Consider the following 23093-nt stretch of genomic DNA (forward strand, 5'->3'; position numbering starts at 1 on the left):
TTCTCTGGGCACTGTGTTGCACACAGGATACGTAGACAGGTACATTAGATACTTCAGATTTGCATCACTTACAGCACAATTCACTCCTTCACATTGTGATGTGCCACTCTGTACAACCTAGTGGATTTTTTTTAAAGCCCTTCTTAGTGTCATTTACAGTGAATCAATTTACATAGCTGCTCTCGGTGCATGCGCCATCTTCACAGTACCCGTTAAACAGCAAGGTTAGATGCTCTGTTATGCCATCTGACTATCGACTTACTCTCAGTCGGTGCGTTTGTGCTCTTTATATTGTAATTTTCCTTCCCTAGCACCCTGCCCTGCCCAGTTGCTTTTTGTTCCCCCTCGCTCTCCGTCAGGGAAGATCATTTCTCTTGACTCTGACCCCATGGGCCAATGAACCGCACCACGCATCACATCTAGTTACTTTAAGAAAACATAATCTTTTCAGGGTGGGAGACTGTTTAATCAATACCTGCGTTTTCTATAGGTCCTTTTTCATCAAATAATTGACGCTTCACACATATGTAAGTAAAAGTAAATAAATAAATAAGTAGACTTTATCTGCATTCAAACTGCTGTGAAATAAAAGAAAATTGATTAAAAAGGCTGAAATTAAACTGAAAGGGAGGGACCCTCGGGGACATGGTTAGCATATAAATGGTATAGGGAGAGAGAGGGAACTTCAGCAAAAGTTATTAGTGCAATTATTTAACTCCATTCCTTGGGGTTTAGTGGTGTATTTATTGAAGCAATCACACTTTCTATCACTGAAACCAACAGGTTTGTCACATTTTAAATATGACTGCTCCAGTCTTTAAAAGCTGTATAACATATTCTTTTTATGTTCTGAATTAATGATCTTCCTTTGAGAAGATGGGAAAACACTGTGAGGTATTGAGGAGGTGACTCATACCCTGTAGCATATCCATCTTAAATCCCCACAGCTAATACTGGTGATTATGACACTCTTAAAGGTCTCACACCAACTATTGTTAGCTGTGACTTAGCTGTGCTGGTGCATGACATACTACAGAATTTATGTCACTTCAGCTTTTTCATTTTTTGTATTCACCGCTCCTCAAATAAACAGGATGAAACACCCAGTACTCCTATTTTAAATTTAAAACTCTTTTACCATCTGTTTTATTCAGAACTTTTATTTCAATACAGTGAAAGACTTTCATCTGTACTGTCATCTTTCTCATCTCATGGCTCAAAGCATCCTACAAGCTCACTCTTGATATAGTGCATCACAGCGCGTCCCGGTTTTCTCACCTTACCCAAAGCACACTGTGAAAGCCTGCGCATCACACCAGGGTGTGATGATGGTCCACTCAATCACACAAGGGCATCTCAGACACCAGTGGTTTAGCATACATAAAGTAGATTCACCCTACATCACTGCTAAAAAGAAGAAGAGCACCCTTCAGCGGTTTTTGAAATCTTAGAGGTAATCAAAATAGTGGCAATATGCTACAAATATATAAATAACTAAATAAAGGTATAAGATAAAGTTCATTTGTTTTTGTGTGCATGAGCTCAAACATGCCCATGTGACCCAATTATATACTTTTTATTCAGTTTTATGTTACTATGTAAGGACCAATTCTGGTTCAGCACAGTCTGGCATTGTTAGCTTAGAGAGTTTAAATTCTGAATCAACGGAAAATTGATCTACTTTGTGAAACCTTGCCCATTACCTGAGGCTCGTATCCAAATCATCTAACTTTATTTTTTTATATATGTATATTGGAAGCACTTTCGAGGTGGATGTGAAAATCCAAACAGGGACAACTAACCACACAATTAAAGCATGACACACAGCTAATGCGCACTCTTTCCCAGATGGCAAATCAGCCCCTGTAGCTCAAAAGCAGCATGTAACTTCTACTTACCCATTTGCTGTTTGCAGTGGACATCGCAAACAATCAGCAACAAAGGCCAGAAGAAATAAGAAACTGATGCTGAATAACAAGTTTGTTTTTATGGGTTTTTTTTTTTTTTTTTTTTTTTTTAATAACAAGAGTAAATAGATACTTTAGTCGATTTCATACTGGCTGAATATGCCGTTTTCTTAAATTTTATGAGCAGTTGACTCACACTGTGTAATTTCAAGGGTGATTATCAAAGTTAAAGACACGTTTTGGTACAGGAAGTTGTCTACAAAAATCAATTTTATTGTTAAAGTATCTCTACTACCACCACAACCGCACCTCATTAGGAGCTGCTTAGATATACAGCTAAATCTGTACTCCTTCAAGGTCTCATCACATCAACAACAGCTATTTTCTCCTCCAAGCAGCTTCTCTATGAGAACCACAGAGCACACACAACTCATGCATGTATATCCCAAAATGCAGGAACAAGCATTTTTTTGTTTACATTCATTCACTCTAATCAGAAAAGAGGATCTATTCCGTCATCATCCATTTAGACCCAAGCTTATTATGAAGACACAGGTGAAAACTGCTAGCCCTCTCTGTCAAAAGCTAAATATGCCTTTTTGGGTTTTTTTTCCTTTTACAATAACCTACTGACTGTATGAATGCTGTTGTTTAACAGCATGTACAGCAGTGGTTAGGGTTGGGGTAACTGGGACAGACAGTGCGATTATCAGTGTCACTTCGGTTGCTTTTAATTAACTAAAAAACTCCAGAAGTCAAAATGTCTACCATATAACAAAGCCACATTTGAAATATTTAGCCTCAGAAATATTTAGCCATCAAACAAGGAAAAGAAAAAAAATAAATAAATAATGGACCACATCCAAGCTAATAGCAACAAAGCAAAGGGGTCTACAAACAATGAGCAAGGTAACATCTGAGGAAAGTCGCAGTGAGCCTAAGTGGATTCAGCACCGAAACATGCTATGTGAAACTATGTTAATGAAGTTAATATCAATATCAGTGCTGTTTAGCTGCAAATTGAGATCCCCAACAAAGGATAGCTTGATATTTTGACGTTGGAGAAACTGAAGTTGGACCTACTGACCAATGTTTATTTCTACACAATAGAAGAGAGGCCTCTTCACCCTGTTTCATCAGAGGATAAAGGGCACACTGATGTCTTTCATTAACTCTTTCTTAAGTGCCATAACTCACATGTGAACTGCTGGTCTTCCCTCAAGAAAAAGGCTGCTATCTTGAGTTCACAGTGTTTTTAGTTCCCCAGGATCAAGAACGGTCAAGCCTTGGCTGCAGCTGTTTCTTCTTGCTTTTTGATGTGTAGCAGGACTCATGTTATTTTGGTGGCCGAATGGTCCTTGGAATCATTAAAATCATGCAGACTCTGTGCTGCAATGTGCACAACAGGCAGTGTTGAAAGGGAGTCATCTCCTGGACTTGATCTTCAATTCTTTTTCTGCAGTTTTCTTTTATTTGACTTGCATGGATGTTTGATCCAGGTTTCATTAGATCTGAGAAGCATGTCCTCGCAAATGACAAGGGAGTACTGAAATATTGTGCCAAGAATTTTGAGTGATCCAAAACATTATTTGCAAACTAAAGAGGATAAATTATTCCACTAAACTTTGTAAGTTGTTATGTTTGGAAAAATACTTCCTACTTCTACTACTTCCTCTCAGTTCATCTCTTCTAAAATCCTTATATTTGATGACCAATTTGTAAGACTAAACTCAAGACGTTCCTAAAAAGAATAACATTGAAATACTACCCGACTTAACTTTCATAAACATGTCAAAATGGATAAAAATGATTGTTTTTACTCATTTGACATTTTTATTTGTTATTGTGCATGAATTGCATTCATAAATAATGTTGAGCTTCATATACATCTGATTGCTTTTTACTGATATTAGCTCTCCATTCCATTCCAATATCATGTCAGAGGAGAGTCATTGCCCCACCATTCAACAAACACTAAAAAGTTGCAACCTGTTATTGGGGACACACAAAGGACAAACATCAAAGCTGCCATGATAACTTGTCAGCAGTGGCTGCAGTGCTCTGGGTACTGTATCATTAAAAGAACAGTGCATAGTGGCAGGGATAGAAACATTAGGCCATACAGGAGCACTCATACACCTCTAAATGAAGGTGAGTGTTTTTCCTTGGAGCTTTGTGTCTTCTGAAGCTCTGTCTGCCAACCATGTAATGTTAAATCGAAAATAAAGTGAAGAGAGTAGTGAAATATTAAATAAATAAATATTAAAATACCAAATATGGCATTCCAGCAGGGTTGCACCTAACAAGGAATATTCAGTTTGGTTTCAGCACAAAAAATGAGGTGATGATTTGGTAATAAAAAAATACAAAAAAAAGGAGGAATGAAAAGTCTAAGCAACAGTATAATGATCAGAGAACTTTTGTTAAGGGTATATTGATAAATCCATGGTCAAGGTTAGGTAGTGCGGATCTTGCAAATGGAAATGTAAAATAACCATCAGAGCACGTCATTGATGAGGGAAAGTTAGATTAAATTAGATAATATCACAAAATTACTTCTTTTGTTGCAGGTGACAGTTGAAAATTGAAATATATGACGATGTTTATTATATACAGTTACAAAAATATTAAAAATAAAATTAACCAACTGAATTGCAAATATCACCTACTCCCTTGACAGACCTAGGTAAAATATGTCCCAAATCATTTCGCCCTCTAATGCATGTCCCTGCTCTACTATTATTCAGCTGGCCTATTTTCAGAGACTGGGCATGGGGCAGTGTCAAGCCAAACAACAACAACATCAACAACAACAACCACTGGCTGATGAATGACTGCTGAGATGGAGAAGGGGATCGAAGGGATTGATCCACGCCCTGCTATCTCATCCCTGTTTTTACCCTCTGTCAAACAGGTGCAGAGGGGAGATGGATTCTGTCTGCCAAAGGAGTGGATTAATGGCTGTAGGAGAGGGGGGTCTGGCTGTGCCCTGGACCCAGCTGAGTGGTGCTCTCCTCTGGGCAGAATGGAGGTGGCAGAGGTGTTATTGACACGGCTCCAGGAGGAGAGGAGGTGCCTATGCCTCAGGTAGAGTGGAGAGAGGATTGAGAGAGGAGAAACTCACTTCACCCTCACGCATGGCAACGAATGTGTGCAAGTGCACACACGCACACACACACACTCCTAAGCATGTGTATGGACACAAACTCACCACAGCAACCACTAGCAAGCAGGCATAATGATGGATGGTTAGAGGGTTCAGCTTCTCATTCACCTTTGCACAGACTTGCTCTGTGAATTGAGTGGCCATTGTAATGAATATGCATGCATGCGTTGGATGATGTTCACAAGCTCAACACAGGGCATATAAATTGGCAATTGCACTGAGTTAATGACACAAACATAACCCTTTGTTCAATTTCCATTCAATTATTGTGCACTAAATTAATTGTCTGGTTTCCAATTACAATGGATATTTTTAGTGCATGGTGATGTATTCTGTAAACATAGATTACATTAGTCTAATTGAGAAGAAAGAAAGAAAATATGTCTAAATCACTCCTGATATCACATCAGTGCTAATGGCAAAACAAATGGGGCAAGTTCATTCATCTTTGCCAACAATAACTAAATTAACTATAATACAATACATTTAACGTTGAAGTGGTCACACTCGATTGGTGTTTGTGGTAAACTTTGAAGGTCACAGTCCACAAGTTCTACTTGGGTGGAAAGCTGTTATGGATTCACTTGCTAGCTAGGAAGCCCCAAGTGTTGTGAAGAGGGAGAGCAGAAAAGCTCAGTATGCCACTGGCATTCGTCTCTCCCTCTCTCACTCTTGGCACATCTCTCCCGTGAAACATCACTGACAATTTCTCAATGCTGCAGAAGTGCTAATGCTGGTTTTTATAAAAGATGCTCAGCAAGACAACAGGGTGTGCCCTGTCTCAGATTAATGAGCACTCAAATGCAAGCAGACAGCGGTGGAATTAACAACCTCATCTCCTTCGATTCCTTCCTCCTTTCCTCTCACTGCCTTTTGTTTTCTCAAGACTGACAACTAATTAAAGATACTGCATCATAAAATGTGTGTTTCCCTCTTATCACTGCTTAGTTCTTCATCGCTAAGAGTGATTTCCAATATCAGAATCACATACATCGCTTATGACATACATTGCATTCTCTGTGTTAAACTTTGGCGAGGTCTGACACACACACACACACACACACACACACACACACACACACACACACACACACACGAGAAAAACTGTTGCCATGCATTGTGATTTCTAGGTGAAAATTATCTGAAATTACTACGATACAAACCAACGTCCCAGTTAAAACTTATGTCTAATTTTTAAGGGGTGAGGCATCAGTCCTGCTTTAAACTAAATTAAAATTTACCAAACCAAATAAAGCTGGAGTTGGAGGCCTGGTACATAGGGCACAGAGAGCTCTGTGTCAAATTCAAAATACACAACTGTTTAAAAAAAAAAAAAACAAGATTTAAGATGGAAATTCTCTCTATTTACATTGTTGTCTACAAATCAAATGAAACATTTCTAATTCTTGAATAAAAAGGGACGCAAAATTATGGTTAAAAACTCTAAAAAATAATGTTGAAATTCTTCGGCTGTGCTAGGTCATTTCCTAAAACTGCTGGCCGTGGCCAGTGTACAAAATGTAACTTCACAAGGAGATAAATAATCTACATTATTACTCATTCTGTGTACCAGTGAGTATTTATGGCACCAGGTTGTCTTCTCTGGGATATACATGTATTTGTTGTTTGTGACTCAAAAGTAAAATCAATAATCTACACCGACGTGTTTGTTTTTTTCTTTTCTTCTTCTTCTTTTATAGTCTTTGGACAACAACAGCAGACCAATGCAGTTATGACAGAGAAAAATATATAGTGAGCTTTTGTTTCACATGCAGTACTGTTCTTCTCATTATTTTTGTTGACTGATACAACAGTTTAGAGGACACAAACACTGATAAATAGCACAAAACATAATATTAGCCCTTTATGCGGAACAGTTCATAATGGGGATTTAGTTGTCTGGCAGGTTTGGTATATTATGTGTTTTTAACTTTAAAAAAAATAGATAAGCAGTACTTTCAAAAAGGACTCTTTCAAGTAACCGAGTCATCCAGCATGGTGTAAATCATAGGTGTAGATTGACCTTCTGCCAATCTATGGGTACCAGTTAGCCTCAGCTTATCTTCAAAATCCTCCTGCAGAAGGATTACAGGGTTGCATGCCCAAGATGTGCCATTCACTCATGAAAGAAAGCAGCAATAAAGTCAGGATGGATGTGTGGGTGGAATTGGGATTGGGATTTAAGCGATTTGCAGACAAGGCAGAGGCACAGGCTACGGGGTCGGCGGGTGCCTGATGGATCGTTTTGTGTGAACAGGCGAGAGGACTTGGAGTACTTTTTCTACTGTCCCCAATTGTCCCATTTATCTGTGTCACAGCAAAATACAGATGTGTGAGTGTAAGAGAGGAGTTCATTTTGAGGAGCATTTTGGAAGAAAGCAAAACCAAGTGATGATCCCTTTGATCTGCCACTCCATCTTAACCATACATTCCCTGAAAAGGTCCATAAGGAGAGCTCTATTTATATGCTAAACATTTTACTTTCGATTAAATTTCTGCATGTAGCATTTCATTGTCAATAAATCTTTATTATATTAATTTTGAGCCACCAGAACAAAGAGTGGTGAAAGCCGTATGGAAACATTCCAACATGTCACTTCCTTTAGTGAAGAAAAAGAAAAGAAACACATGCAGTAATGCCAGGAACACAGATGGGCGACTCAAACTTCTTCTGCATCACAGTGATTTTAAGCTTGGAAGCATACTAACAACTATGTGAGCGAGACCATTGTCATGTGCACACTAATATATTGCACTACCTCATATACACAATAGACTATCCAATTTTAAGTCTGTGAAACAGACTGATCATGCAAGTATTAAAATATCCATTGGTTGACAACCATGCTTTCTACATGCAAACTCACCCAACAGAGCTTAGTTTGTCACAATAATAAATCTCTCTCTCAGGGGTATCCAGTGACCAGGACCCGGCTAAGCATTTCTTGGATCAGTTATCTGTTTTAACTAAGCTTTACTGAATAATACGTGGTAGGAAGCTGATTATGAATTGCATCAGTTAACCCTGGGCTTTCCTATCCAGTAGCATGTATGATAATGTGAAACTGGAGGACTTGTTAATCGCAAGCATCATTGCCAGAACCATGAAGAAAGTAAAAACACATTAGAAGTGATTTCTAATTAATTACATCAGGCTAAAGATAGACTGTAAATAGAGACAGGAATGAATTGTTTCCTCATGATGTCTGATGAACAAACCATCATATATATATGAGGCAATAAAGAAAAACATAATTTCTCTTTCTGCCTCCAAAGCTCAGAGAAAAGAAGCAGTTCATGTCTGATGAGATCAGTCAGACTGAAATGTTCATTAATAATCATAGGAAGCATCCAACTGACCAAAAGACATCAGAGGCTTTCCTTTTTATTTCTAATTATTGTCATAAAATCACCTCATGTTATTCTGACTTGCAGTGATTGAGAATGTGGGTATAGCCATTATCATCCTGTCAGGATTAAAGACTCTTTGTTCAATTAAGATTAAGCTATAATGTTATTCTGTATTTATTTAATGAAATTGAATCTCCCTCCTTATATTTGAAGCTCATTTTTAAAACCAGAGTCAAAATGTGAAAAAAATATTTGACTGAAACTATGGTGACAACTGAACCACTTGTGTAACCCTGAAAACTGTGTTCAACCTGAAGGTACCTTGCTTATGCAAAATTGTGAAGGACTCAGAAAAGTCTCATTCAGTGACACAACCAGCTACTACAACAAAACCTAAGTGCAAACAACTGACCGCATGTCACTTCATTTACTATGTCACTTGATGCTTCTCTAGTCAATCAAATCCCTATAAATAATGATCCAATTGAAAAACAGACAGATAAGCCAACTTTTTTGAGATGGCTGAAATACACCCGCTATGCATCAAATAATATATAGCAACATCCAGAAAATGCCTGAAGCAGAATATTTATTTATGAAACCGTAAGTAGTGCTGATTGCATGACATAAACTGAAAATCTTCATGAGCACAATAAAGTTCAGTTCAAGAGCTCAGCACTTTAAATGTAGAGCAGGCTGTTACAAAAATCCATTGTTTTGAAATGAAATATTTCTCTAATGTTCAGTTGACTGTGAAGTCTGTGGAGAAAATGGGACTGTGACAACTCCTCGTACGTGTGGCAAACGCTTTCACTAAACCAGTAAATCCCCAAAACAAAGAGCAAAAGTAGGAACTTTGCTGATCAATTATTTCTGCAAAAATAGTAATGTACACATACACGCATGCCATTAAATAAAAAGACTATTCATATGGGATGAAATACATTCCTATTAACTCTTTCACTTCTACAGTATTTCATCAAAATGCAAAGTATTCACACAGCAAAAATATCACTGAATTCTCCAACAACCAACAACCAAACAGTAAAGCAGCTAAGTGACAATAATAAATTCATTCATAATGCAATCCATTTGAGATACAAATTAAATAAACAGGTAGATGGGTATGAGCATTAGAGCGGAAATAAAGAGCGAGCAGATGCCAAGAGACTAACCACAAAAGAGCAATTTGATCAAACAGAGCAAACAAACGCAATAGAAATGTGCTGCCTCCCCAATCCAACCTGTACACCAACCATAAACATCATTCACTCTGTCTTTGCTGCACAAGCTTAAACTTTAAAATGACACAGAACAATGCAATTATCAAAAGGTATTCCAGCCATTTATTCTTTTTCTTTTTCTTTTATATTTATGGAGACGCTCCTCCACCACTCCATGTTAAATAGCACTTCCATTTCCTTTCGAACCTTTGTCTTTTCGGCTGTAACCTTGTGGACAAGCCACAGCAGGGAGAGCACACAGCTCTGGCTCTACTAAATTAAAGATGTCTGAAATCCATTTAGCTGCTTCCCTTTTTTTAAGGTCCCCGTTATTGTTCGTACTGCTTCAGTGTCACGGATTAACCCCAAACAGTCTGACTGAACAGAAACATCGTTGATGTTGGCGGTAACAACACAAGTGCCGTCTTGTGACAGTTCATTTTGTTAGCAAAGCAAAAACCAACACCCAACTCCACATTAGCATGTGTAGCTAACACTTAGCTTGACGGAGATCAGAGGGAACCGCCGAGGATCCGGGGCGCCAACAGCCGGACATGAGAGCTCCTCTTTGGCGTCAAGTGGCGTTTGGAGCCCCTGTGGTCCTGTGGCGAACGGCCGACTAAATTAAGCCATTAAGCATCGTTTCTATTCACAAAAAGTGAACAAATGACAAAAAAAAATACCTGATGTTAACATCGTTTCCACCAAATACTGCCGCGGTATTTTGGTATCCTTGGCAGATTGTATCATTCCGCCATGTTCTTCTTCTTCTTCTTCTCCTTTGTGTTTCATGGCGGTTCCGCCATATTGTTTCGGTTTGTTCCGGTTTTTGGTTTTGTTTAGTTTTTTGTATTTTTTCAACTTTTTTCCTCAAAAGCTGTTCGCAAAACAATCTGTGCTGTGGACGTAGAGAAGAGTTGGCATTATAATATCTAACTATATTTATTGGATACAATGCCATATATGAATAGTGCATATTAGTTTGGGGTAATGCTAACTTTTAAATTTATAAGCAAAAAGTAAATAAATTTAATTTAGTGTATGGATCGTACTAAAAGAAGAAAAGAAAATTTGCTTCAGTGGTTGTTTAAATATACAGGGGTCTATTTTTCAAGATAAGGATGTAAATGGGGGGGGGGGGGGCATTTTATCAGTATTAACACACTAAGACAAGGTTTATTTTCATTTCATATCTTCAAATACTAGAATTGTAGATGTATAGCTGCCTGCCTTTCCCACCAGTATAATTACTTGGTCCTGATCGATCTTCCTCCTCATTCACCTGTTCCCTATTCTTTAATTTCTCCTTCCTTCCTATCCTTTCAACTTCCCTCTGCCAGATTGTCTTTGTGCCATATCCCTTAGCTTTCACATATGCTGTTCTTTGACTTTCTGTTTTGAGCCTGATTGTGCTTTGGACTCTTTCTGTGGCTTCTTTTTTTTTTTTTTTTTTTTTTTGGGGGGGGGGTGGATTATGCCTCAGCCTGACCCTTTGTACTTTGTTTGCCTGCTTGAATTTTTGTCTCCTTATGTTTTTTTTATTTATTTATTTTCCCCAAAATAAGGACTTGTTCATTTTATGGCCGCCTTTTGAGGTCTGCTCTTTTTTAAGAGCTCTGAGATAGAGATGGGCTGTGCTATTAACTTTGTAGAAGATCATCTGAGTGGAATATTACAAAAAAATAATAAAATAACATTTGGAAGAAAAACATTGAGGGGTTATAAAACATCTTAAAAGAGGCCAATGTACAAAGAAACAACCTTCCTCTTATTCTCCTTGATTTTTTCAACAGAACTCTACTCTCCCTGATCCCTGGCACACATCTGCAGAGCTGTCCCTTGCAAGCCTCCTGTCACACAAAATAAATTGCCTTTACTGTGAATGGGTCAAAACAACACAGAGATGTCATTATTTCAATGGAATTGATCATACCTTGGGAAACAAAAGTCAATAGTTTCTATAATTGCAGTGTCTCCAGCCCCCTCAGAGGTTCTTCCATGAGGGCTCCTCTGCTGCTTTTCATCTTCCCAGTGATTACAATTTTCATGTCTCATATTTTTACCATCCTTGAGAGGCAGCGCATTGAAAATATATGTATTTTAATGCTTGGTAGAGGCTGTCTCTATGATGGCTTTACACCTAACAACAATAGTTCAGACACATTACCTCACCATTATCCCTAACAAGTCGCAATACAAACACCACACTTTCATCTGTGACTTCTTTTCAGTGAGGCACTCAATAAACATATCCTACTTTGGATCCATGCCAGCATTTTTGTTTTTTATTTTTTTGGGATGAAAACTATGAGGGGGCAGCACGGCGGCGTAGTGGGTAGCGCTGTTGCCCCACAATAAGAAGGTCGAGCATTTGGTTCCCATCCTTTCTGTGTGGAGTTTGTACATTCTCCCTGTGTCTGCATGAGTTTCCTCCCACCGTCCAAAGACATGCGTGTACAGGTTAACTGGAGACTCTAAATTGTCCGTAGGTATGAATGCGATGGACTGGCGACCTGTCCAGGGTGTACCCCACCCCTCGCCTGATGTGAGCTGGGATTGGCTCCAGCAGCCCTGCAACCCGGATGTGGATGAAGATGAGTGAGGGAGTGAGTGAAAACTATGATTTTCAGACTGCCAAAAGCAAAGACAAGTTCAGAACAAACAGTAGCCAATGAATGGGAGCCATAGCTTGGGCCAGGATAACAGTTTGCAGATACTGAGCTTTCATCAAAAATGTGCCAAAATGATTAGTGGGTTTCCTTTTTAATAAAAATTTGTATTTATCTCACAGTTGATTTTTAAATTGGCTGTCTATGGGACACCATTGACACAAATTCATTTCTATTTGACATTTTGTTTCTCTGATCATTATGATCATTGATAATATGTGTAGATTTTCCATTTATTTGTTTCAAAACTAAGGCTTTTCCACGCTGCTGAGGATGAATGTCACTGCACAAATAGACTAGAAAAATACAGTCAGTCAATGAATCCTCCCTCAGCTGCTCAGCTGCCTTCTTGCTTTATCTAGCCAGCTTATCTATTTAATAAAATCATCATCTTCAAATTTAAATAACAGCCAACATGTGTCAGCCAAAAAATTTACACTTATCACAAACATAATGAATTTCTTAGAGGTAATTTTTGACTGAGACACTAAACATTTGTTGGCTGCAGTTTCTCATAAGTGAATAATAGCTTTGCTTTCCTGTTCAAAAGAAATGTATTGAGGTTTGGTGGGAAAATAGGAGTAATTAGAAGACATTTTTTAATACATTTTAGAGCATTTTATAGACTTAGACAATTGAGAACAATCAATAACATTAGTTTCAGTTTATATTTATTATAAGTCGCATGAGATAAAGTTGTGAAGTTTGTTTCATTGTTTCATTCCACTACCATGATACTATACACATAATTAAATTCAGCAAGAGGCAACTTACCTTATATTGCCCTCATAAAACAGATTATGCAGTAGAACTTCAAATGTATAAAACAAAGTGAAAACTGGTGGTGCTGTGCAGAGAGCAGGCTGAACAAATGCTGGTGTGCTGAGACTCACATGGAGTTTAATGAAAGTGAAGTCCTGCAGTGTGGTTCCAACCAAACCTTCTGTTATAGGCCTTACATGTTTGCACACAAGAGGAAAAAGTGTATAATCTACACGAGAAAGCATTCCCCCTCTTTGTAGTCCAAATACAATCAGGTTTGATATGTGTCCCAGTTTTTAAGTTTTACTTTGATTCTCTACAGATGAACAAAGCCGTTTTAAACCTAAAGAGTTAGTAGTCAATTGTTAATAGAATATGTTGTAAAACTATGAATATGTGAATATGCGAGATGAGACTGTACACACACAAACAGACACAGCGGAGGTATTTAAGTTTGGTTTCACACACATGATCACTTCCCAATATCATAATGTCATACACACACAGAAAACAGGTAATTTATTCATACTCACACACAAATACACAGACATATTCACACACTGCATTGTGTCAGTATCATCAGTCCCTAATGTAACCATCTGCTCCACACTGTATTTCTTTTATGCATAAAGCACTAACCGTCTCTTGGCAAGAAGCCCTCACTCACCATCTCATATGCATCACAGCAAATTAATGAGTTACCTGAGAGAGAACACGAATAGAGCTTTTGTGGGTCTAATGGGAAATTAAAAATGGCTAACAACCCTGAATCAGCCAAACTAATGGAGAGTGCTGCTGAGGCCTTTCTGGACTATGCCAAAAACTGCACCTAAACTGCCAATGTGCTGTGAAATAAGCAGGAGGACCAGTATGGTGGTTTCATAACTCGCAAGCCTAATGAGAGATAAAAAAACACACACACACACATACACACATACACACACAAAAACCAAGCAGGGGTGAATGGAGAGGAGCATGAAACATCGCTTGGTTAGAATCACTCCCTTAAGCAATGAAGCATTGGTTTATTATCGGAAACAGTCTATCTATAATGAATCTGCATGCTTTAAATTTATCATTTAAGATGTGAAGATTTATGCTGAGCTGTTCTAAAATCTGCTTCACCAGTCTATTGGTTCTACATAGTTACTTTACTGCTGCATTTACAGCGATGTTACAGCTGGGATCATTTCTAATAACGATATCAGTATCAAATCACTATATATATATATACATACATACATACATATATATATATATATATATATATAAATCTTTTAATGGGAGAGAATTTAATCAGAATAAAATATTGTAAAACATTATGGTTTGCCTCAAGCACAAGGACTGCAATATTTTATCATTATTATTTCGAAGATATTTTTTATTTCATATCCCTTGCTTTGAATCGGGCAGCATGGCAGAATAGTGGTTAGCACTGTTGCCTCACAACAAGAAGGTTGTGGGTTTGGTTCCCAGGCAGTGGTGTAGGTCTGGTCTGTGAGTGGTTGTTGGTCTCTGTCTGTCTCTGTATGTTGGCCCTGCGATGGACTGGCAACCTGTCCAGGGTGTACCTCTCCCTCGCCCAACGTGACCTGGGTTAGGGGTGAGGGTGACCCAGAAACAGCGGATGAACGAATGCTTTGAATTACCTGGTATCCTATTAACCACACCCATGAAGTTACATACAATGACAACAAAGAGAATAGCTGAGAGTTAAATATTGAACTTATTATTTAGTTAATGTTGCAGCCCTTATTTGGTTGACATAAATTGACATATTTATTATGTTACATTGAATTCCTATTTTTGAAGGCAAATGAAATGCAATAACATTAGCTTGATTTACTTCACTTGATTAATGTTAATGCTGATTTTAAGTTGATGTTGTACTTAATGTTTTAGGTGCAGTACCTTGGCACATCTAATGGATTTGTAAAAAATATCCATCCATCCATTCATCCCTTAACCATCAATCTAAGATCCTTGTATTGTGACAGTTGCTGCAACAGCTACTGGATTACGTGTGTACTCAGTGCTGCCACCTCCAGCTTAGTTTGTTCACCTTCTTTACCACAAACATGAGCACTGTTGTGTATTTAAGAAATCTGAATTGATTCTTTGTTACGAACCCGAATTGTATGATAATCTGTGATTTTATTTGTGTTATTAAGAACACTTGCACTCATTAAAATTATAAATGTGTTGATAACATGCACGATAACATTGTCATTAGCAGGTTAAAAATAGAATAACATGTCTATAAAAATTTAACACCGTTCAGTGTTCCGAGGTGAAAGATTGACAGGAAATATAACACTGTCTCATCATTCACCCTCCAAAAGCCTTAATGCTGAAACTCATTTAGAAGCAACTTTAAATTTAAAGGTGGTGGCATCAACACCCTTCAACCCCTCCTTTTACACCTCCTTTGACTTCACCTCTTCTATCAGCCAACATGGTTTAATCTGAAACACAAGCCTGGGGTTGCAGAAGTCACTCTACATCTTGTCAGAACAATATTTTCACTGCCTCCTTTTCCCAGTGGCGATGACCTTCCTGCGTCTCTCTGATCTGTGCAGCACAGACACCCAGCCCACATTGACAGGACTGCGAAAGGCAGCCAAGCATATCTTAATCCATTCTAGCTTTGCTTTGCTCAGGCCAGGGTTGTCTAAGGTGGTGCCAGAGTTCTCTCCATGCACAAAAAGGGTTTTCTCAACCCAGCTAGTCCATTAGTCCAGATAGAAGATGATAGTAGAGGGCTGGGGAGCTTTAGACAGCTGACAGAAGCAGAGGTATGTTATGTCGCTAAAGCCGCCATTTTTCTCTGACCTTGCCTCCTGAAATATTCACTCAGTGTTTGTGTAAGTGTGTTTCAATTTGCTCTCCATGTAAACGCTGTGTCGTTAAATTATTCATGTGGAATAAATGTGCCAACATGCTCATCTAGAACAGAGTTAAGCGCAGGAAACTCTTAACTCTATAACTAAATAATTATACTTGGTGAATCGGCTGTATAAAATTAATCTGACTGAACAGCAAATCAGAAATTACTTTAAAATGCTAATTTCCATTAAAGACCAGTAGCTATACCTGCTACTTTATATAACTCCTCACCCATTGAGCTTAAACAACAGGATGAAAGTGTCTTTGCACTTGAAAATAACAGCTGAAGGTGTGTGTATGACGTTGTGTGTTGCTAGTGGGCTTGTCTGTGTCTCTCCAGTTCCCTTCACAGATGGAGAGGAGTGCCCCAGGTAAGTGAAGACCAAGCCAAGGATATGGAACAGGAATGACCAGGCTCCCAGCGGAAGACAACAGAGGAACTAAGGGATTGTGGGATCTGTGCTACAATAGATAATTAGTCAGGAACATCTGTTGGAGGAAGTTCCTCTGTACCTCACGGGCCACAGATCTTAAATCACTCTTTGGCTCAGAACGGAGAGCAAGCCGCTCAGGCTATTTACTTTGATAAACCATTTGTATTAATCACCTAGGTCCACCTGTACACTTCCATATGGCTATGATGAGTTGTATTTGAACTTCAGTTGGTCAAAGTGAAAAATAAACCAAAATATCAAATAAAACGTAAATTAAAGAAACATCTTAAACAACTTTGAACACCCTTGGACCCAATCTTTTTCACTCTTTTGAACCTTAAAAAAACGGGCTGGGGAATGTGCGAGTAATCACATTTTGAAATTCATGCTCTCCATGAATGGCAAAGGAGGGAGGATTCTTACTCAAAAACTAAAGTGAGGTCTATATGAATTCTACTGGAGAGTGTATGAGTTGTTGTGAGTGTTCATCAAGGTGATAGTGACACAATACTCCCTTCTCATTATTTTATAAATATCCATTCATGAGACCAAGTCAGTAAGGACAAAAGGAAAGGCTTAGCTTTGTGGGGCTGTGCTTCGGCACCAAGGTGCTTTGAACTTGAAGCTATTATCATCAGGCAAACAGGCTCACAATGACAGCACACTGACATTTAGCAGGTAGAATGCTAACAATGTTTTCCATCCTAGTTTAGTGTGTTAGCATGTTGACATTTGCTAATTCACAGTAAATACAAAGTACAGCCGAGACTCACACCGAATGGTAATTCCTTTTTGCAGGTTTTGCTGTAGTGAAGCTTTGAATACATAAAATCTACACCCAGATGATGGTGCTGGATGAAAAGAGTAAGACTGCTGCAAAAGGTATTACACTTCATCTCGTAGGGCACTGGAATGTGGGCGTCACATCTTGTGGCAATCCATCAAATAGTTTTCACCGAAGAAAAGAAAAGGTCAATGTCATGGTGGCACAAGAGAAATGTCAGGGTGAACACGAAGTCAGTCTCTACCGACCGTGAATGCTGGTGCAAAATTTACTAGGAGTGCTTCCAATAGTTATCGTTAAAATGTGGCTAAAACCACAAGCAAGTTACATTTAAAAATGAAAAAGTAGTGGGATACTTGTTCACCACAAACATACTGGAAGATGCCTATTAGAATAATGACAGTCCATTGACTCTACCTACAACTGATAGGGAAATATAAAAACGTGTTAAGTTCACAAGCATCAATTTTTTGTGGCTTCCATCATCCAGTGCCGCTCAGGGACTGGCCCTGCTGCCGTTCCAGTGTAACCTGACTATTAGTAAAGAAATGGATTCTATTTACAGCATCAAGAAATGAGGTAAATAAATAAATAATTGCATAGTTGCGCACCACAAAATGGGCCCAAGGAGAAAAAAATCCATCAGAATGTCATTTTGTGGTCTCTGCCTTCCCTTCCTTGCCCATCCAGATGGGTATCAGCTCATTGCAAACCTCACTCCCATTAACCTATTCGTAGGTTGCCAAGAGAGGAGGCTGTATTTCTCACCTTTTATATCAACTCCCCCTGCCTATAGACGCCCACTCACCCCACATTCTTCTTCTCCTCCTCCTTACTTTTGGTCTGGCTGAGTTAGTTTCACAAAAGATAATTTTCCTTTTCAAATCACAGCAGGCCTTTTCACCGACCCAAGGGCATTGTGGTAATGAAGTGTGGGAGCAGAGAGTGTCTCTGATGAGGGATGATAGCAAATGCACTGCCCAGCATTAATGTCTTGTCAATGCTGAACTTGGACATGAACACCTTTAGGGTACTGGCACTGCTTCAGATTTGCTGAGCAGGGCAGCTCAGTCATGCGACTCTACAGCATTTTTGGCCACAGAAATACTCAGCATGCTTAGCTGCCACTTATATCACCCACTGGATGATGCATTTGCTGGTGCAGTGTGTGTGGTTTTAAATTACCAGAAAAAAAAAAAAACATCAACAACAACCAAAAAAAAAAACAGAACAAACTTTGGATATGAAGCCACAACAGTATGTGTGAATGACTTTCTGAAGCAGCCTGCAGGCTGTCGTGATTCATGGGCTAATCTCCTCATAGTCCAGTCAGGCATGAGAAACACAGAGGAGAAGGTTTCAGGTACAGCAAGGAATACTTAGATATTAGAATTCAAGGCATCTACGTCTTGCCTTGAGCAGGATAATCCCATTATGCCTCAGGTCACAGCAGTGCACAGAGAGAGAGAGGCACAACTCACTTCAAAATAAACTGCTTACGGTTGACAAGAATAACACAAACAGCCGTCAGAAATAACATCAAACTTCAACATAAACCGAATTAGAACGCCCAATTTAGGGACGAAAAATGCCGCTGAATTGAGAGGAGAGAATAACGCAATTAGATTATACAAGAGAGGTAAAGTTTCTCCAGCCAGAGTTTTACAGTTCATTCTGAGTGTTTTGAAGAACGAGCAGTTTTTCATTAGAGTCTGTCAGCTTTCATTATGAAATGAGAAATTCTAATTTTGTGTGGTGTAAATGACAGTTTTTTCAGACTAATTCACCCTGTCAAGACAAAGCCTTGGCAAACCCACCAGATGGTGTTTGTGTAACAAAGGGCTTTGTTTTCAGGGCACACATTTTTGTAAAGTGCAAGACCTGTCTTGATTTAGATCTAAGTGTGTGTTGTGTCTCGTTTCAGTTTTTCTTTGGGAGAAGGAAAAATGTCCTTACCAAGCTCTGATTAATATCTTGTTTAATCCAGACAACCCTGAAAAAGTAATTTATTTCAGACATTTCTCAACAAATATGTGATAAAATAGTACAAATAGAAAGCTGAAACTCAGATAAAGCTGAACTGTAATTTTATTATAATAGCCGCTCTCCATTAAAAATAGGACTGGCGAGGCATTGTCAATTGTTTCCAATAAGATGTGTGCACTTCCCCAACTGCAGCTAGAAAATGCCATTTCACTAATATTATTTTCTATTTCAGATGGCTGACCAGGGAATTTATTCCAAGGGGGAGTTGTGGGAGGATTTCAATCAACAGTTTCAGAGGCATCAGTCTGTAAAACCTGCAATGAAACCAGCTATATATAAGCTAATAACCTACACATTATCACCCACCTCAAAGAATTTCATTAGTAGGAGTTACACTGCAGAACTTTCATGTGCAGCATGATTTAAATGCAGGCTTTTGAGTATTTCTTCCATCTTCCAGATAGGAAAACCATTTCAGGATAAATTATTCATAATTTAACACAAAAATTATAACGTTTAAAGGACATTTGGCACTTTGTCTAGATAAAACGTTATTGGTTGTAAAGGAATCGTTCAATACTTTTGGAAAGATATTTATTCACATCCTTGCAGAGCGTAAGATGAGAAGATTGATGGCGCACAAATGGACTATAAATGTGAAGCTACATCTAGCATTCAGTTAGCTTAGCACAGCACAAAGAAGGACGCACTCGACTATTTCTTGACAAAACAAAGAGAACATCAGTAGATTTAGTTTCAGATGTAAAAACAGTTTCTTTGCTGTTTTCTTCTGTTACTGGTTTTTGTGCTAAGCTAACGGTTGTTGGCTTTAGACGCTTATGATCATTTAGCTTCTAAATCAGATACAAAACAAAAAACAATTTAAATTAATAACTAAAATTTAACTGAAAAAAAAAATATGCAAATGAACTCAGTGATAGTGAACTAAGTGTGAACTAATAGTGAACTAATTTCCACCATTTCAGTCTATTATCAATTTATCCATCTAACTCAAACCCAAACGCTGAACTACTGGGTTCAACATCTATGTCAGTCAAACCCGAGTTTATAGTGACAGACTATGGCAGGAGTGAAGATTGCAGCTGTTACAGGTTAATTGTCTACAGTCTGTGATCCGTGACCACCTCCAAATGTATTCTATGTGCATCCTGCCCAATTAATTTTTCTGCAGGGAGTTAAAAACTGAAGTCGGTGCCAGTACATAGAATAGTCAAACAAGCAGCCCCCCAGATTCTCACTGCGGTTTCCAAACACACAGAACACATTTCCATTCAACTTTTGTTAAGGACTTTTATGGCAGAGCAACAAAACCCAGCGGAGCTATGGTATGAAAAGATCTTTCATTATTAATAGAATATTAGCCCACATAAAGGTGAATGACTGAGGGATTGTGTTTCAACACTGCAGGGGCTGTAAAGTGCACAGAGGTTAATTCTCTGATCCAAGGGTAGATTTGTATCATTGTTTGTAGATAGAAAGGGCTTTTCCAGGGGATTGGATTCATGACTACTTTCTCTGTTCCTCCAAGCACTGTGGTGGATTGCCTGGTCTGATTAATCTTAATGAATTATGCAAATAGCCTTTATCTCAAATGATTTAGCAATGTTTCTGTATTGTTTTATTAATGCACTTTTGAATTACTCTGTATAATCACGTAGCCTTTCCTCAGCCGTTCGCTGTTTGTAATTCATCCCCAGCTCTTTATTAAATCCATGGTAGTCTCAGGCGGATTGCATGCAGGAATGAGAAATTAGTCATTACTGTAATTTAATGATTTCTAACCAAACAAGAGGCAACCTGGACTGCTAACCATAGCAGCCTTCCTCACTCCTCCCCTTCAGAGCTGCTCCCTCGGGTATGATTTTAGGGAGCAAGCCTTCTACATTTCTGCTTAATTAATTATGTTTAGTATAAGGAGCATTCTGCAGTGAATGCACAGTTTCAATTACAGACAAAAATTGACTTACAAAATATGAAATTAACACAGTTTACTCTCCTATTTGGAGGTTTCTGGATTTTTTTTTTCAAAGCTGTTGTTCTTGCGCTTGTTTTTCATAAGAGTCATAAGACACTTAAAAATTTACATTTCAGAGATTTGACATATTATCACATCAGAGGAGGGAGTGTGTACCTTAGTGTGCACCATAGTTTCCTGTCCCTAAGATGTTAATGTCATATGAAGGTAAACTACAAATACTGGTCCTACAGTTGTCTGTCTCCTCACAACAGTATGTTGATCTTGAGCTTATATAATATTCTTTTTGTCTCTGTCCATTTTCTACCACATCCCTGCTGCACCCGAACTAATCCTACCAGTCCTGAATTTTCTAGTACCTTGCAATAAATTTATGGGAAATTTATGGGAAATTATTTGAAGCACTGACAGAAAACAAAACTTAACCCCCCCCCCCCCCCCCCCCCCCCCCAAAAAAAAAAAAGAAGAAAAACAGTATTTGCTTGTTGGTGATGGGTAGTATTCATTTTCCACAATAAACAGATGCTTGGAAAGCAGCATCTTAGTTTGGACATGAATCAAACAGGATTAGTGTTGTTTCAGAGTCAGAGCTAATTATGAGCATCCCCCTGGACCAGTTTTCAGATGGCTTTTTTGTGAAGTCTGTTCATTTTAAGAACAGGGCAATTTCTCTTGTAGTTTTGAACATGTCCTATTTCTGCATTAGCTGGTTCTTGCATTTCATTTCCTCTGTCAATGTAACCAAATTTTGTTGCACATTTCTCATGCCCTGCTTTTTTCTTTTTGCTGTTTTTGTTGTTTTGTTGTTGTTTGACTCGGTAATTAAAAAAATTCCCCAAATCTTTGGCTCAAAGAGCATTGCGATTGTAACCTGATACAAAAAGAGCATTATCACAGATTGTAATAAAAAAAAAAAAAAAACAGTTTTATCCATTAATTTAGATTTATTGAGATAATACTGACATTTTTAATCAGCGGTTGTCACCAGGCTTCGAAAACAACAGGTACCATTAAAACATTTTGGCAGAACTCAGCTTTGTTGACCCTTGGTGACTTGTAGTCAAACATCATTACATTTTTTCCGGGTTTTATGGTTGTGGTATCGTCTTTTGTCTTTGAAAAGAAGACTTGATGTCCTAACAAACTTAAGAAAGCCAAACACTTTATAGTTTCAAATGAACAAAAATTAAGCAGAAGTGATATCTGCTCCACGAGGCTAAAAGGAATGGAAATGACCTCACTAGATCTTCAACACAGATACGCATCAGGAGTCCTGGGGTTCGCTGTGGCAAGAAAATAACACAAAAATTTCACATCACATGATTTTGTTTTAAGGGTGATTTCTTTTCTTTTTTTTCTTGAGTAACCTGCAGTCTTTTAGTCAATAATTACTTTTCATGGTAGAGTCTTCGAATCCATGGGAATAAAACTATAATACAAAGGGAAATTTGGTGAGCAGTAGAGTTCAGAGACAGCTACTGTTGATGCTGGATCTAAAGTCAGGAATCTTTTTGGACATGTCGTCTTGTATGATACTCTCCACTCCTTTTGCTCCATTTGTTCAGTGGAATGTCCGTGATTATCGTCCTTGTTGGTCCCTGGTCTCCACCAACCCAAAAAACACACAATATCCAAATGGTGTTGGTCAAAGAAATAACATCTGGTACCAAACAAGGTTATCCTGGACAACAGACGACTATCGTGTAACCTAGAAAGAAAGGGAAAGGGATTAGAGTTAAAAGTAGTGCTTTCTAATATTACACAGCCTTTATCATCATGGTGACAATAATAAACACATGGTTAAGGTTGTGGACTGGTCCTCATTAAAATGTACATTGCTGATGCAATAAAACACAGAAAACAAAGGTCCCCTGGGTGAAACTCATGACTTCCATCCTCCCCTCTAACCCTAACATAGACTTTGTGTTA

At 38.4% G+C, this 23093-nt stretch overlaps 1 protein-coding gene across 1 annotated transcript in view; it reads right to left on the reverse strand.

Annotated features, from left to right (window-relative positions):
- Nucleotides 1-22143: 22143 nt before the first annotated feature.
- The window catches only part of tafa3a (TAFA chemokine like family member 3a), an 81036-nt gene continuing 80086 nt past the window's right edge, over nt 22144-23093 (reverse strand). Inside the window, exon 5 of the mRNA XM_029502542.1 lies at nt 22144-22872. Within this exon, the coding sequence (XP_029358402.1) occupies nt 22861-22872 (12 nt within the window). The 3' untranslated portion in view covers nt 22144-22860. The remainder of the gene's footprint in view (nt 22873-23093) is intronic.

The sequence above is a fragment of the Echeneis naucrates genome, chromosome 5 (genome assembly GCF_900963305.1).
Source record: "Echeneis naucrates chromosome 5, fEcheNa1.1, whole genome shotgun sequence".
Taxonomy (NCBI): Eukaryota; Metazoa; Chordata; class Actinopteri; order Carangiformes; family Echeneidae; genus Echeneis; species Echeneis naucrates.